We start from the raw sequence: 12924 nt of genomic DNA on the forward strand, positions 1-12924 counted from the left end.
CAGCAGGAAGGGGAAAACTAGGAAGTGAAAAACCTCTTCAGCTGGTCTTGTAGTGGTGAAAGTATACCTTAGACCAACATCTTCAAGCATAATCAACAATTAGATGGACCCAGCCCACAATTTAAGGTGTTTTAGAAACCTAGGACTGGGCCTTTACCTTTCAGAATTTTTAAGAGAAATAAAAATAAGTCTCACTGAAATACTCACAAACTAACAAAATGTGTAATTTTGCAAGAAACTGTACAGTGCTACTTTTTGTGGAATGGAGAAAACTGGGCTGTGATTTATTTCATCTTATTTAAGAATAACCTGATTTACTGTGTTTCAATTTCTTTCCCAGGAAGGAAAGAGACTCCCTACTGTTCTGTGATTTAAATCCTATTTCTGACAGAAATTCTGATAATCACCCTAAACTGACAGTCAAGTATTCTAGATCACCCAAGATAAAAACAAATAACTCAATATGACTGTGCAGAATAATACTTTAAAACCTGGGTTGGTGTTGGCTGGCCATCAGGTCACCACCAAGATGTTCTTTCACTCCCCTTCCTCAACTGGACAGGGAGACAAGATTAAATTAAAAGCTCTTTGGTTGAGAGAAGGAGATCATTTACAAATTACTGTCATGGGCAAAACAGATTCAAACTGGGGAAATTAATTTAATGTACTGCCAATTTAAGAGAGTAGGGTAGTGAGAATTAAGAACAAAATTAAAACCACCTTCTCGCACTCCTCCCTTCTTCTCAGGTTCTGCGCCACTTCTAAATCCTGAGTGGTGCAGGGGGATTCAGTATTGGTTACAGTGGTCAACCTTTAATGCTTAAACTGTCGCTTTTTCCTCCTCACACTAGTCTTCTGCTCCAGCGTGGAATCTCTTCCACAGGAGACAGTCCTTCATTAGCTTCTCCAACATGATTTCTTTCCACAGGCTGCAGTTCTTAATGAACTGTTAGTATGTGTGTCCTTTCTACAGATTATAGCCCTTCAGGAACAGACCACTCCAGTGTGGGCCCCCCACATGACTCAGTTCTTGCCAGAAAACTTTCTTCTTCGTGGGTTCCTCTCCATGGGCCACAATCACTTCCAGGAGCCTGTTCCAGTATGAGCTCTCCTCTGGCTACAGCCACTTTCAGAGCATATTTACCTGCTCTAGTTTGGGGTCCTCCAAAGGCTGCAGGTGGTTATCTGTTCCACCATTAACCTCCATGGGCTGCAGGGGGAAAGCCTACTTCACCATGGTCTTCTCCACAGGCTGCAGGCTGCATATCTGCTTCACTCCTTCTTCACTGATCTTGGTGTCTGCAGAGTTGTTTCTCTGACATTTTGTCACTCCTTTGTCTCAGCTGCTGTTAATGCAGCATTTTTTACCCTCTCTTAAATATATTATCATCAAGGCACTACTGGTGTTACTGATGGTCTCAGCTTTGGCCAGTGACAGTTCTGTCTTGGAGCTGCCTGAAACTGTGTCTGGCATGGGGGCAGCTTCTGATGCCTTCTCACAGATGACACTCCAGCAGCCTTCTGGTTGCCAAAATCTTAGCACATAAAACCAATACAACCTCCACTAAGAATTTCTGTGGAAAGAAAAAAAAAATATCTGAAAAGCAAATATACATATTTTATTGTAAATAAGGATAGTTTATCTCACATGCAGGCAGTTGATTTGTGCTACTTACAGACATATAAATGGGCCTGAAAAAAAACCAAAAGTACCGTGAAATTAAGAAATATGACCCATCAGACAAATACTTGGTATCCTTAAGTGCTTCATGCGTGTACATATACATATATATAAATACATATGACCCATTACACATAATTTTCATTACTGGTGTCAGAATGATCCTTGAGTAGGGTCATAAAGGGTTTCTAAATTTTATAATTCTACATTTGAAATAGAAAGAAATATTAAAAGGACTACACAGTTCACAGCACTGTATTCCCTGTCCTAACAGTGTGCATTTGATCCTGCATGGACACAAGCTTGTATTTCTGTTGTATTGGTCAAAACCTAATAGAGTCTGGCAATGAATATTTGGCATGATTTAAGATTCAGCACATAATGGTAACAGCTGTATTTTTACTAACAGCCTTTTACATAAACGTAGTGGGGAGGTAGGACAACAGAGATTCACTCAATTAGCACCTTGAAGAAAATTTTATTTATTTGTTCTTCTGTCTTCAACTGTTTTACTTCTATAGACAGCATGGCAATTATGGATAGGTTTCTTGTAAACCTGTGAATAGTTACTGTGCAATATAATCATTACCAACTTCTATCAGGAAAATGAACTGAGAAATGAGCCAAACTTTAAACTTACTGAATGGCCCATCTGCAGTTTTTTGTTTTGGTGTTTACTGCATAATATTAATTCTGTCCTGACCTTGTTAAAACACATTTTTCTGCTGTAGGTCTCTAAACAGTTATTTAGTTTTCATTATTTCCTGTCAGTTTCCAGGAAGGTTTTGTTCTCTGTGCCATAATGAAAATGTTTTGTGCCTGTAAAGACAGATTTACTTGTTATTCACAACACTAAGAGGAGATATTTCTGTCATTCTCAAAAAGCTTTCATAACAGTGCTTCTGTAAATGCTGACTCCAGCTGATCAACTGATGCTTTTTGAAGTTAACTAGCCCTCTCACATTTCCCTTCTTTGTCAGATAACAATTGTCTCAAGTCTCAGATGTTAACTTATGTCATAGGTCATACTCTAGAAGTATGCTATCTGTAGTTAGTATTTGACATTTAAACTACAGTCTTTCTAATATTTTATCTTTTGTCAATATATTTCAGGAAAATAATCCTAAATCACAAAAATTCTGATTTTTATTCTTAATCTTTCATGGAAGTATGTGCTAAAACTCATAAAATATGATACAAACTACAGAAGTAAAATGCATTGCACTATAGTCATCTTTATCATCTTTACAAAACACATACTCTACATATGATTATTAAAAGCAAATTGAAAATGGAACATATTTTTCTCCACAAAACCCACAAGTTTTCTGTTAAATTCATTGCAGAAACACTCTGGTCTATCGCTTTTACATTGCTACTTCTGCATCAGTGACAGATATTCAGAAAGCAGATGGCTAACCTTCTGAATGACATTATTCATGTTTCCATAATAACATTTTAAAGACCATAATGCTGCACCTGTTCTAAATTCTTCCTCTTTAAGGACGGAGCGCTATTAACTTTCAAATGTGCAGCTCTAAATGCAGGACTCACTGTGATTTTAATTAACAAAAGTGTTTGATAATGTTCTAACACATTTTTATTAATTTTTTTTTTTTTAATGCAATTTTCAGGTCTGGAAGTTGTCATTTCTTACAGCTAAAGAATACATTTTCTGTTTCTTCTTCATCCAGTCACTTCTGTGGTTGCAGAAAAGCTTCTGGCCAGCCTAAAGACTGAAGGTACTTCCCTTAGAGAAAGTCCCTCAAGCCTTTCTGTCATGGTTCTGCACTCTCCACATGTGAAAACGGTGCTTAATTGTTGCCCTGTAGGAATCTCATAAATTATATAGGATACTTTCAGACCAGAGAATAATCTAGCAGTGAGTCTCACTCATTGTAAGTGTCACAGTGAGCCATTTTGGTTTGTTAAGGAAGAGATAGGAATATGTAATTGCTATCCTGCATCAAAATCATTCATTGAACCCTGTATCCTGGGTATGATGCTGAGAGTAGCTCAAGTGCTTCAGAAGTCTGTATGCAACCCCTGTGGGAAACACAGATTAACCTTCCCTCTTAAATATTGAAATTAAGTGATAGCCTGAATACCTATATAAATTTCCAGTTTCTATTAGATCCTTGTCAAAATCTTGGCTTCAAAAATTAAGCCTGTGACATGAGGACAGGTGTGTTCTACCCCTTTAGGTGATGGGTCTTGTACAGACCAAACCAGAGGTAAAACCACAGCTGTAGCTCTTCCTGGCAGCGAAAGAAGAATGAATGGGATCCAATGGGAGTGGTTTGCACACAGCTGTCTGCACAAACTGCAACTATTAGATGTAAGCAGAGATATGCTCTGTGTCACCGTTTGACTCAGGTCCGACAACAAAGCTCTCAATCCCCTCCCCCTTCCCACCAAGGTAGGGAAGGAGAGAGAGACTTCGCTGGATTGAAAACTAAACTACACAGCTCTAATTAAACAGTAATGATAAAAGAAAATAAATACAATTATATGCAAATATGTCCAGGTATGGTCAAAAGCCTCTTGCCTCTCCCCACCCCCAGCAACTCCCACAGCACTCCCCTGGGATTAAGACAGTCCCGAGGAATCCTGGAGATGCTGCTGGAGAAAGCACAGAGTGAAGAGGGTCAGGAAAGCTCAGGCCTAAGGGTCAACGGTGATGGATGGACGGAGTCCTCCTTGGACGCCGGCCATGGACAGAAGAGAAGGAAAGAAGAAGGAAGGAAGTTGTCTTCTGTGATCTCTGACCTTCCTCTGAGCTTCCGTAGATACATGGAATGGAATATCTCTGGCCCATTTTGCTGTCTAACTCAGCCTCCTACGGGGGGGGGTCACAGATCTCCCCATAGTGTCTGAGCCGGCAGAGCGAAGTTGCGACCTTGAAGACCCAGCAGTTACAAAAACATTCCAGTGTCTTATCAGCCCTAGCTAGAACACACAGTTGCTAGTTAAAAGAAAGCTTACTGAAGGAAAAAAAATAAATCATTAAAAGGAAAACTGGCTTCATCCTGGCTCAAACCAGGACACTCTGTACAGCAAAATGCTCTACACCAAAAAATCCATGACTCTCTTAGCTACAGAGTTATAAAAACATTCTGCTTTTTAAAAAGTCTTATTAAACGCAATTTTACTCTGCTAGGTATGCTTTCACTTGAAAGTATTTTATTTATCATTTTTCCGAGCTGAACAGCTACCATCACGGTAGCCACATGGATCTAAATCACATGGAGGAATGTGGAAGGTTTATTCACCTGCAGTCTTCTTTTGGTATTCCTTGGAAATTTTTTTCTCTCATTCTTTGCCTGTGTGGATTCAGTTACCAAGTTCCCTCCTGAGTCCACCCTATGACAGTGGCAAAATAGTGGGTCGAAAGCTGGTCTTAATCTACTTACTTAAGTTGTCAGATAGGCACTGAGAGTTTTGATAGAGTTACCTGGATGGCCTTAAAGTTACTGAGGAAATTAATAATTTACTTTTGTGGCTAAAATAAAGATTAACCAATGAGGACTGCAGGGAAAAGAAATAAAAGCAGATGTTCCTTAGTTAATCTTGTATTCAATATAGTATTAGTATTATAGGTTGTTTAAACTTTCACATGAAACTTTATGGGTAAGATACAGTTGGGTGTCTCATAAACATACAAAACAACTGTGTATAGAAAACATAACTTAATGTAATATCTTGTAAGAGTAAAAATAAATAAGGCAGCATGCATCCTTGAGTCTTCGTAAACTCCCTCATGAGATGTTTTCCAGTGACTTCATGTGCTGTTAATAATTACTGTGGTGAGTACTCAATTGAAAAATCAGTCTCTTAACTCGACCGTTGTTACGGTTTGAGTGGGCACAGGCTAATTTTATGGTATTCATATGAGGACCTAGTGAAGGCATGTTGTTTAGGACTTTGAGGTATCCATGGGGCAGAACAGAGAGCATTCAATACTCTCTCCCATTTCCTACCATACCCTGTAAAAGCCAGAGGGGTAGAAAAGTGTGCTCCTTCTAATCTCCCTTTGTTCACCTGGCAGTCATCTTGGAGAGAGGCTTGTGCTCTTTGTCTGTGGCTCCCAAGTGCTCTGCAGGATCTGACTTCATCAGTTGCTGGGAAGAACCCTGGCCCCTTTCCCTGAGTCAGCTCTGCCACAGGGGACTTTTTGACACATCAGCAACTACTGAAATAGGATTTTGTATATATTTTTATATTTTTCATTATTATGCCATGTGTTAATACTATCGCTTCCCTGTTCTGTTAAACTTGTTCTAGTTTTAACTTCCAACCTTGGTATCTGTCTTCCTTATTCCTTGTTTATCTTCCCCTGGGAAGGTAGAGGAGTGTAACAGGGCAATTCTCTTCTCTGTTCTGTTTTACCCTGACCAGTAAATGGAGACGACTATGTGTAGTAAATTTAGCACATAGCAGATCCATATGTTAGCTAAAATTTACATAGTTATGAGCTAAACCACACATATTGTAGATATGGGTTATTAATCTGCATAACATACATCTGAGTTTTAGACAAGACTTAATTCACATCTTGTTTCTGTATGATTTAAAAATAAAGCTTTCTGCTCCCTTGAATGCTTATATGTGCAGTGGAAAATAAATACCACATAAAAATCAGCATGAATTATCATATAATTGTCCTTCAGACAAAGAGGGCTAGAACAAAGGCTACCAGTTATTTCCATTGCCACCCTTTGGATGTTCAACTGTGGTCTGCATCTTGATTTTTTTGGCTAGTGAAAGCTAGTTAGAAAACAGGTAGGAATGACTTTGATGTAGTATAGATTTTGAATAAATCTAGGAAGCCTGAAGAAAGTCAAAAGATGAAAATGGCATACTTATTTGAGAGAAATACTGCTTTTAAATAAAATGTATAGGTGATGTATTGTTCAACTATCTTGCACATTCAAAAAATATTCAAAGAATATTTTTTTTTAATGTAAAGGTAAATGGAAAACTCTCATTATTCGATAATACAGAGATAAAATAAAATAACATGAAGTACAGTCAGCTAGTTATTCTTCTGTGGGTGACATGTGACACCATCTGACCTCTGAAGTCATTCAAGTGCATCTATAAACTATGCATGACACAGGACTTTAAGAGTGAAAAATTCAGGTTTTGTCTATACATTTTTTTTCCTTTTATTCATCTCCAGGGAACAGCATTTCCTTGCATGCTTTCAATGACACTGACAACATATTTTTAAATGCAAGTATATTTTGCTCAAAAATATTGCTTTCTTAATAATACTTTTAGCAACAAGTACTGATAGTGTTCAGACTATTGTAGTGGAAATACGTATTGATGGAAGACATGAACACTCTCAAGGGAAATCAGCAAAATCCCACTTATTTAAAAATCAATATTTTCTATTTCCCACAAAACTAGTTAATCAATTTTTGAAAACTTCTGATTTTCAGAGTCAGCAAAATGAATACAGTTAAGTGTCTTACTGCTTCATAACACATACTTGTCAATGGAACACAATATTTGGAATTCCTATCTGGCAAGTACTGCATTGTGAGGTTAGTTCAGGTTCAGTGACAGGAAACCCATCTGCACAGAAGACCAACAGAGCAGGAGGAGTAAATTGATTCATAACCTGCCTCAGCCACTCCCAGGCACATCACAGGACATGAGAGCAGCTCATTGAAGTCCCCTCACTACAAACCTGGAAAAACACAGAGGAACAAAAGCAGGTGTAAACACAAATTGTAGATTCTAGAGGAAAAAACACCTTGTCTGGACTTATCAACCCTATGGGATGCAGGAGAAGAGTATTTTGGGATTACACATAATTTATGGGAGGATACAAAGTGGGGAAAAGAATGAACTTAGGTGATTTGAGGAGGTATAAGCACAGCAAAACAGAAGGTAAGGAATAAAAAGTGCAGTTGTGTGTGAAAGGTTTTCTAGTTAGTATGCTTGTCTAGATATGCCCTGCACCTGATCACCACAGTCTATACTATTTCCTTATTTAACTCCACCTTCAACTATTTTTCAGTGAGGGGAACTCTGCTTCATGTAGAATCATAGAATCATTAAGGTTGGAAGGGACCTCAAACATCATCAAGTTCCAACCCCCCTGCCATGAGCAGAGAACCCTACCACTAGACCAGGTTGCACAAAACCTCGTCCAACCTGGCCTTAAAAACCTCCAGGGACAGGGCATCAATAACCTCCCTGGGGAACCCATTCTAGTTCTTCACCACCCTTATAGTGAAGTTCTTCCTAATATCTAACCTAAATCTCCCCTCTCTCAGTTTAAAACCATTTCTCCTTGTCCTATCACCATCTTCTCTGATGAAAAGCCCCTCCCCAGCTTTCCTGTAGGCCCCTTCAAGTACTAGAAGGCCTCTGTAAGGTCTCCTTGGAGCCTCCTCTTCTCTAGGCTGAACAGCCCCAACTCTCTCAGCCTGTCTTCATAGCAGAGGTGCTCCAGGCCTTTGATCATCTTGGTGGCCCTTCTCTGGACCCTCTCCAACAGGTCTGTATCTTTCTTGTGCTGAGGGTAACAGAGCTGTACACAGTATTCCAGGTGGGGTCTCACCAGCGCAGAGGGGCAGAATCACCTCTCTGGCCCTGCTGGCCCCACTTCTTTTGATGCAGCCCAGGATGCAGTTGCTCTCTGGGCTCCAGCGCACACTGGCGGCTCACGTTGAACTTCTCATCAGCTACCACCCTCAAGTTCTTCTCCTCAGGATAGCTCCCCTCAGAATGGTATCACCTATCACTATCACCCTCCTCTTGCTCTTCTCAGAAGCAGTCTTATCTGAGGAGCTGGTTGTTTTGGCAACTTCTTAACAGCAGTCCTATTGAATCGAGCTGTCTGCTTCAGCAGCTCCCTGGATGGGGCTTCTTCAGCATCATATCTTCAGAGCACTGTATCTGTTCTGTAGAGGCACCTGGAAATGTGGGGAGGGTCTGGTGAGAACTCTTCTGCTACTCCTAGCAGAGACCTGCTTCCATTCCCCCTGTCCTCTCCTGGTTCTAGTCCTTCCTCCTGGTAACCAGAGGGCTGGGGATCTTCTACCTCTTGTAATGCTACCACCTGCTGCCTTTTCCCTAAGGATGGCAGGGTGCAGCTCCACCAGTCTATTTCCCTTTCACATTCTCATATGGTGCTTAACCTCTATACTTCCTGCTCAAGCTCAGCAACCAGGCTGAATAAATCATTTACCTGGTTGCAGCGCACACAGATGTTGTCTTTACTGTCACCCTGTAAGAGTGACAGACTCAGACGCTCCACGCAGCCCATCACCTGGAGAGCTGCCTGCCCTTGAGCCAGACCAGCCTGGGTACCACCCTGGTTGTTACCCGGGGCTTTGGAAGGAGCACAGACCAACTCCCACTGCCCCGCCTGGTGAGCCCTCCAAACGCCTCCTCCCTCCCTGTTTGTGCTCCTCGCGCCCTGAGGAGCCTCCATGTGCACCATGTCCCAAGGCCACGTGGCTGTCCCAGCGCTGCCCCTGCATGTCACACTCTCTGGAAGGAGCTCTGAACCCTCCTGGGTCGCTCTGCTCTCCCGCGGGCTGCCCTGGCTTCCCTGTACGTCTTGAATGGGTGCAGTTTGCCGCTAAGGCAGAGCACCCGCCGCAGCCACTGCCCCTGCTCCCTCTCCTCACGGCCGCGTGTCTGTGAGGTCTGTGGGTGTCAGTAAGTGGAGTAAGTGTGGGCGTGTAAGTGCATGTGTCGGGGTTAGCAAAGCCAGGTGAGCTGACAGGCAAGTAGAGTGGTCTGGGAGACAAGGGGATAGATGGGTCTTGAAACGATGGCTCCGAGCTGTGGGAACACCTGTGTACACCACGGGCAGAGGCACAGGCAATCGGATAGTGGGACTAGGGGAGTCCTGACCTTTGTGTGCGTGTGTGAGGGAGGGGTCGGGTGGGTCTTTCTGTACCAGGAACTTCAGTGGGGCTGTGCCAACAAGGGTTTGTATGTCTAGGTGCCAGCAACTGGAGAGACTGGGGTCCAGGGGTCAGTAATAGACTGTCTGCCTGAGCCCTGCTGCTGGAGAGATCCCATTTCTGCATATATGCATGTACATACTTACTTTTAATAGCAGTAATCCATTCTGACCAGTCAGAAAGGGGAGCATGAGGAGACAACTGATACTTTCACCATTGCTGTGAGTGGTCTTTGTATCTTATTTGTGTGGCATCCGTGTATGTATGAATATTGTATATTGTATGTAGCTCAAACTCCCTGTTGGGAATTTGTGCTCAGTCTTGCTATTGGAGAGACCAGGGACTGAGCCTGGGTCCTAGAGACAGCCATAGGAGGTCCAGGAAGTGAGGAAGGAGGGATCTGCTAGGTTCTCAGGATTATGTGACAGGGTGACCTCAGCAGTAGCAATGAAGTGGATGATAAGAGAGACCAGAAAAGCCATCCAGGCTGTTCACTACAGACATCTTCTCTAGTCTGTAATGGGTGCAACAGCACCACAACCATATGAGGTGCAAGAGAGGATATGACTAGGTCACAGTGCCTATAAACAAAAATTTTCATTAGCAGTCTTTAGAGCTTCCAGAAGCTGCTCTAAATTGTGTCATAAATCAAAACTGAATGCCCACTGCTATCCCTGAGGATTAATTAATAAAAGCAATGTTTCTCTTGAGCTTAGAATATAATGGAAGTAGGTCAGGTTAAAGCAGCAGTCTAGTCAATCATTATCTCTAGACCAGATTTATCCCAATTAAATTAAAGCATTAAGTTAGAAGCTAGTTTTTCTGCTTTCACTCTCTATGAAGAAAAAAAGACCTCCACAGAGTGAGTCAGCTGATTAAAAAAAAAGAGAGGATTTTTTTTTTTTTTTTTCACTTTGAGGGCAGAATGGTTTCACTGAAAACAATAGAAACTTCTAATTTTCCTGCTTGTGTTAACAGGGAGAATGTTTTTTTAAAATTTCCATCCAGTCTGATGGACAGCTGGATATGCATCTCATTCACTAAGACTTAGAGAGTTTTACAGTGCAATAATTTACATTATAAGGGTAGATTTGGAATAAGACAGCTTCTGCCTGTCTTTAAAATATGATCTGTTGAGGTGGTAGTATGAAGACAGCTTCTCAAAGGTTAAAGCATGATTTAGGAATCCCTGCTAGCATTCCATTTAACAACAGAAATTCCAAAATGCATAGCAGAGCATAAACCATGGCTGAGTGCACAGCTGCTGATACATTTACTTACACTTTCATTGTACTATCTATATTTAATTTACAGCCTTATGAAGTGCTCTGTAATACTGTGAAGATAAAAGATGAAATATCAAGGTAAAACATTCCATATTCAATTCGAGCAATCAACCATGTCTGAAGTAGAAAAGTCAAGAAAAAATTCAAAAGCATTACATGAAGTTTCCAGTGCTTTTGGGATCCCTTTAGGAGGTCACAAAATTTTTAACATGTACAGAAATCTTAAAAAAAAAATCCTGTTTGTAGAGTTTTCTCTGTAGGTATCTTTCAATTCATCACCATGGTTCCATACACTTCAGGTGTCTCAGAAAAAGAGCATAAGATAATTCCATTGATTTTGGTGGTTCTAAATCACAACAAAGTCAGTTACACTTGTAAAAAAAATAAACCAAACCAAGAAAAAAGCCTGACTTTGCTGCTTCTGAACCACTGCCTGTAAAAGGGGAGAATTGTTAAGATTCTCTAAAGATTTATCATGAATATATCAGTATCTGCAATATCAGAACAAAGATGACAAAATAGAGTAATGAAAATGTCATTCTACATAGTTAATTTTGTGGCTTTAGAAAGTCAGTAGCTAAAGAATCAACAATCCCCTGGTACTATGTTTATCTAATTGAGTGAGAAGTAAGGCAGAAGGAAAAATATGTTAATGCAACAATCTACCGGTAACTATTGTAGTAGTTTGTATGTGACTACTGTTTTCAAACAACACACAAAGAGAACAATTTAGGTTGGAAGGAATCTCTTAGGTCTGTCTTCTGTCCTTCTGGTCCAAGGCCAGGCAGCTTCTGAATTCAGACAAGATTACTGTGAGCCTTGTCAAGCTGTCTTGAAAGTCTCCACTGAAGGAAATGGCACCTCTGCTCCAGTGTTTGTTCTCATGGGAAAAAGTTTTCTACTTACATCCACTCTGAATCTTCCCTGTTTCAGTTTATGCCCTTCATCCTCCCACCATGCACTCCCATCATGACCTTGAAACGGGCAGGCAGCTGTTAAATTACATTCTCACATGCACACTCACACACATATGCAGGGCAAGCAAGTTCTGGCTCCTCAGATGCACTTCACACAGCAAGTGCTTCAGCCCTGACCAGCTTGGTTTCCCTGGCCTGACCTTGCTCCGGTTTGTTGATTCTTGTCTTATGCTGTGTGGGTGAGGAGGGGAGAGGGTGAAGGCAAAACTGGACTCAGCAATACCAATTTGATTTAATAAGAACTGTATAGGGAAATAATCACTTCCCTAAATCTAGCAGCCATGCTTCTATTGATACAGCAGCCCAGGATAATGTCCGAGTGCACTACTGATTACTGCTCAGCTGACCATCCACCAGGTCCTCCAGGTTTCAGCTTTCAGCTAGAGCTGTTGCCATCCAGTCACATTCCCAGCTTATCCTACTGCAGTGGTCAGTCCACCTCAGGTGCAGAAATCTGCCTTTGCAGCCTATAAAGCATACCAAGAAGGAAATATCCTAAGCATATTTGTTTGATAAATTTCAAAGTTGAAGATATATAGCTTTCAACAGTTTGCAGAAAAGCTGAGACTTTGGTAACCTAGTATGCTCTGCACTTATCTGAGTCTTCCTGGGCAGTAGACCACAATGTATCACTAGATTCTATCCCCAGTTTCCAAATGTTGACCAAAATTTAACCTTTTTTTTTTTTTTTTCCTTCATCAGTTCCAGGCTTCTGTAATTCTGATATTGTATAGCTATAAAAGGAAAAAATACCTTCCTGATACATGCATTCATCACTGTAGATTGCAAACGACTTTTGGTCTGTAACAACAAAAAAGGAATCTTCAGAAAAAATGTTTTCCATAATCAATTATAATTAAGTGGCATAATGTAAATATTATCAGATTGGTGAGGTACTATATCTGTAAAATTGAGTGATATAATTAATAACTAAGTAAAACTTAAACTAGATGGACTAAAAATATGCTTCTACTTTCATTACAGGCCTTTCCAGAAAGATTTAAATAGGTATACTCACCTAGAAATATCAAATACAAAATCCAATA

At 40.7% G+C, this 12924-nt stretch overlaps 2 protein-coding genes across 2 annotated transcripts in view; one reads left to right on the top strand and one right to left on the bottom strand.

Annotated features, from left to right (window-relative positions):
- Positions 1-9143, bottom strand: part of TMPRSS15 (transmembrane protease, serine 15) — a 129961-nt gene extending 120818 nt beyond the window's left edge. Inside the window, exon 1 of the mRNA XM_009996512.1 lies at positions 8889-9143. Within this exon, the coding sequence (XP_009994814.1) occupies positions 8889-9143 (255 nt within the window). The remainder of the gene's footprint in view (positions 1-8888) is intronic.
- A 336-nt stretch (positions 9144-9479) lies between these two features.
- Positions 9480-12924, top strand: part of LOC104387729 (dynein heavy chain 5, axonemal-like) — a 139214-nt gene continuing 135769 nt past the window's right edge. Inside the window, 1 exon segment of the mRNA XM_009996513.1 lies at positions 9480-9592. Coding sequence (XP_009994815.1) covers positions 9480-9592 — 113 coding nt within the window.

The sequence above is a fragment of the Chaetura pelagica genome, unplaced genomic scaffold (genome assembly GCF_000747805.2).
Source record: "Chaetura pelagica isolate M959 unplaced genomic scaffold, ChaPel_1.0 scaffold82, whole genome shotgun sequence".
In the NCBI taxonomy this organism is placed as follows: domain Eukaryota; kingdom Metazoa; phylum Chordata; class Aves; order Apodiformes; family Apodidae; genus Chaetura; species Chaetura pelagica.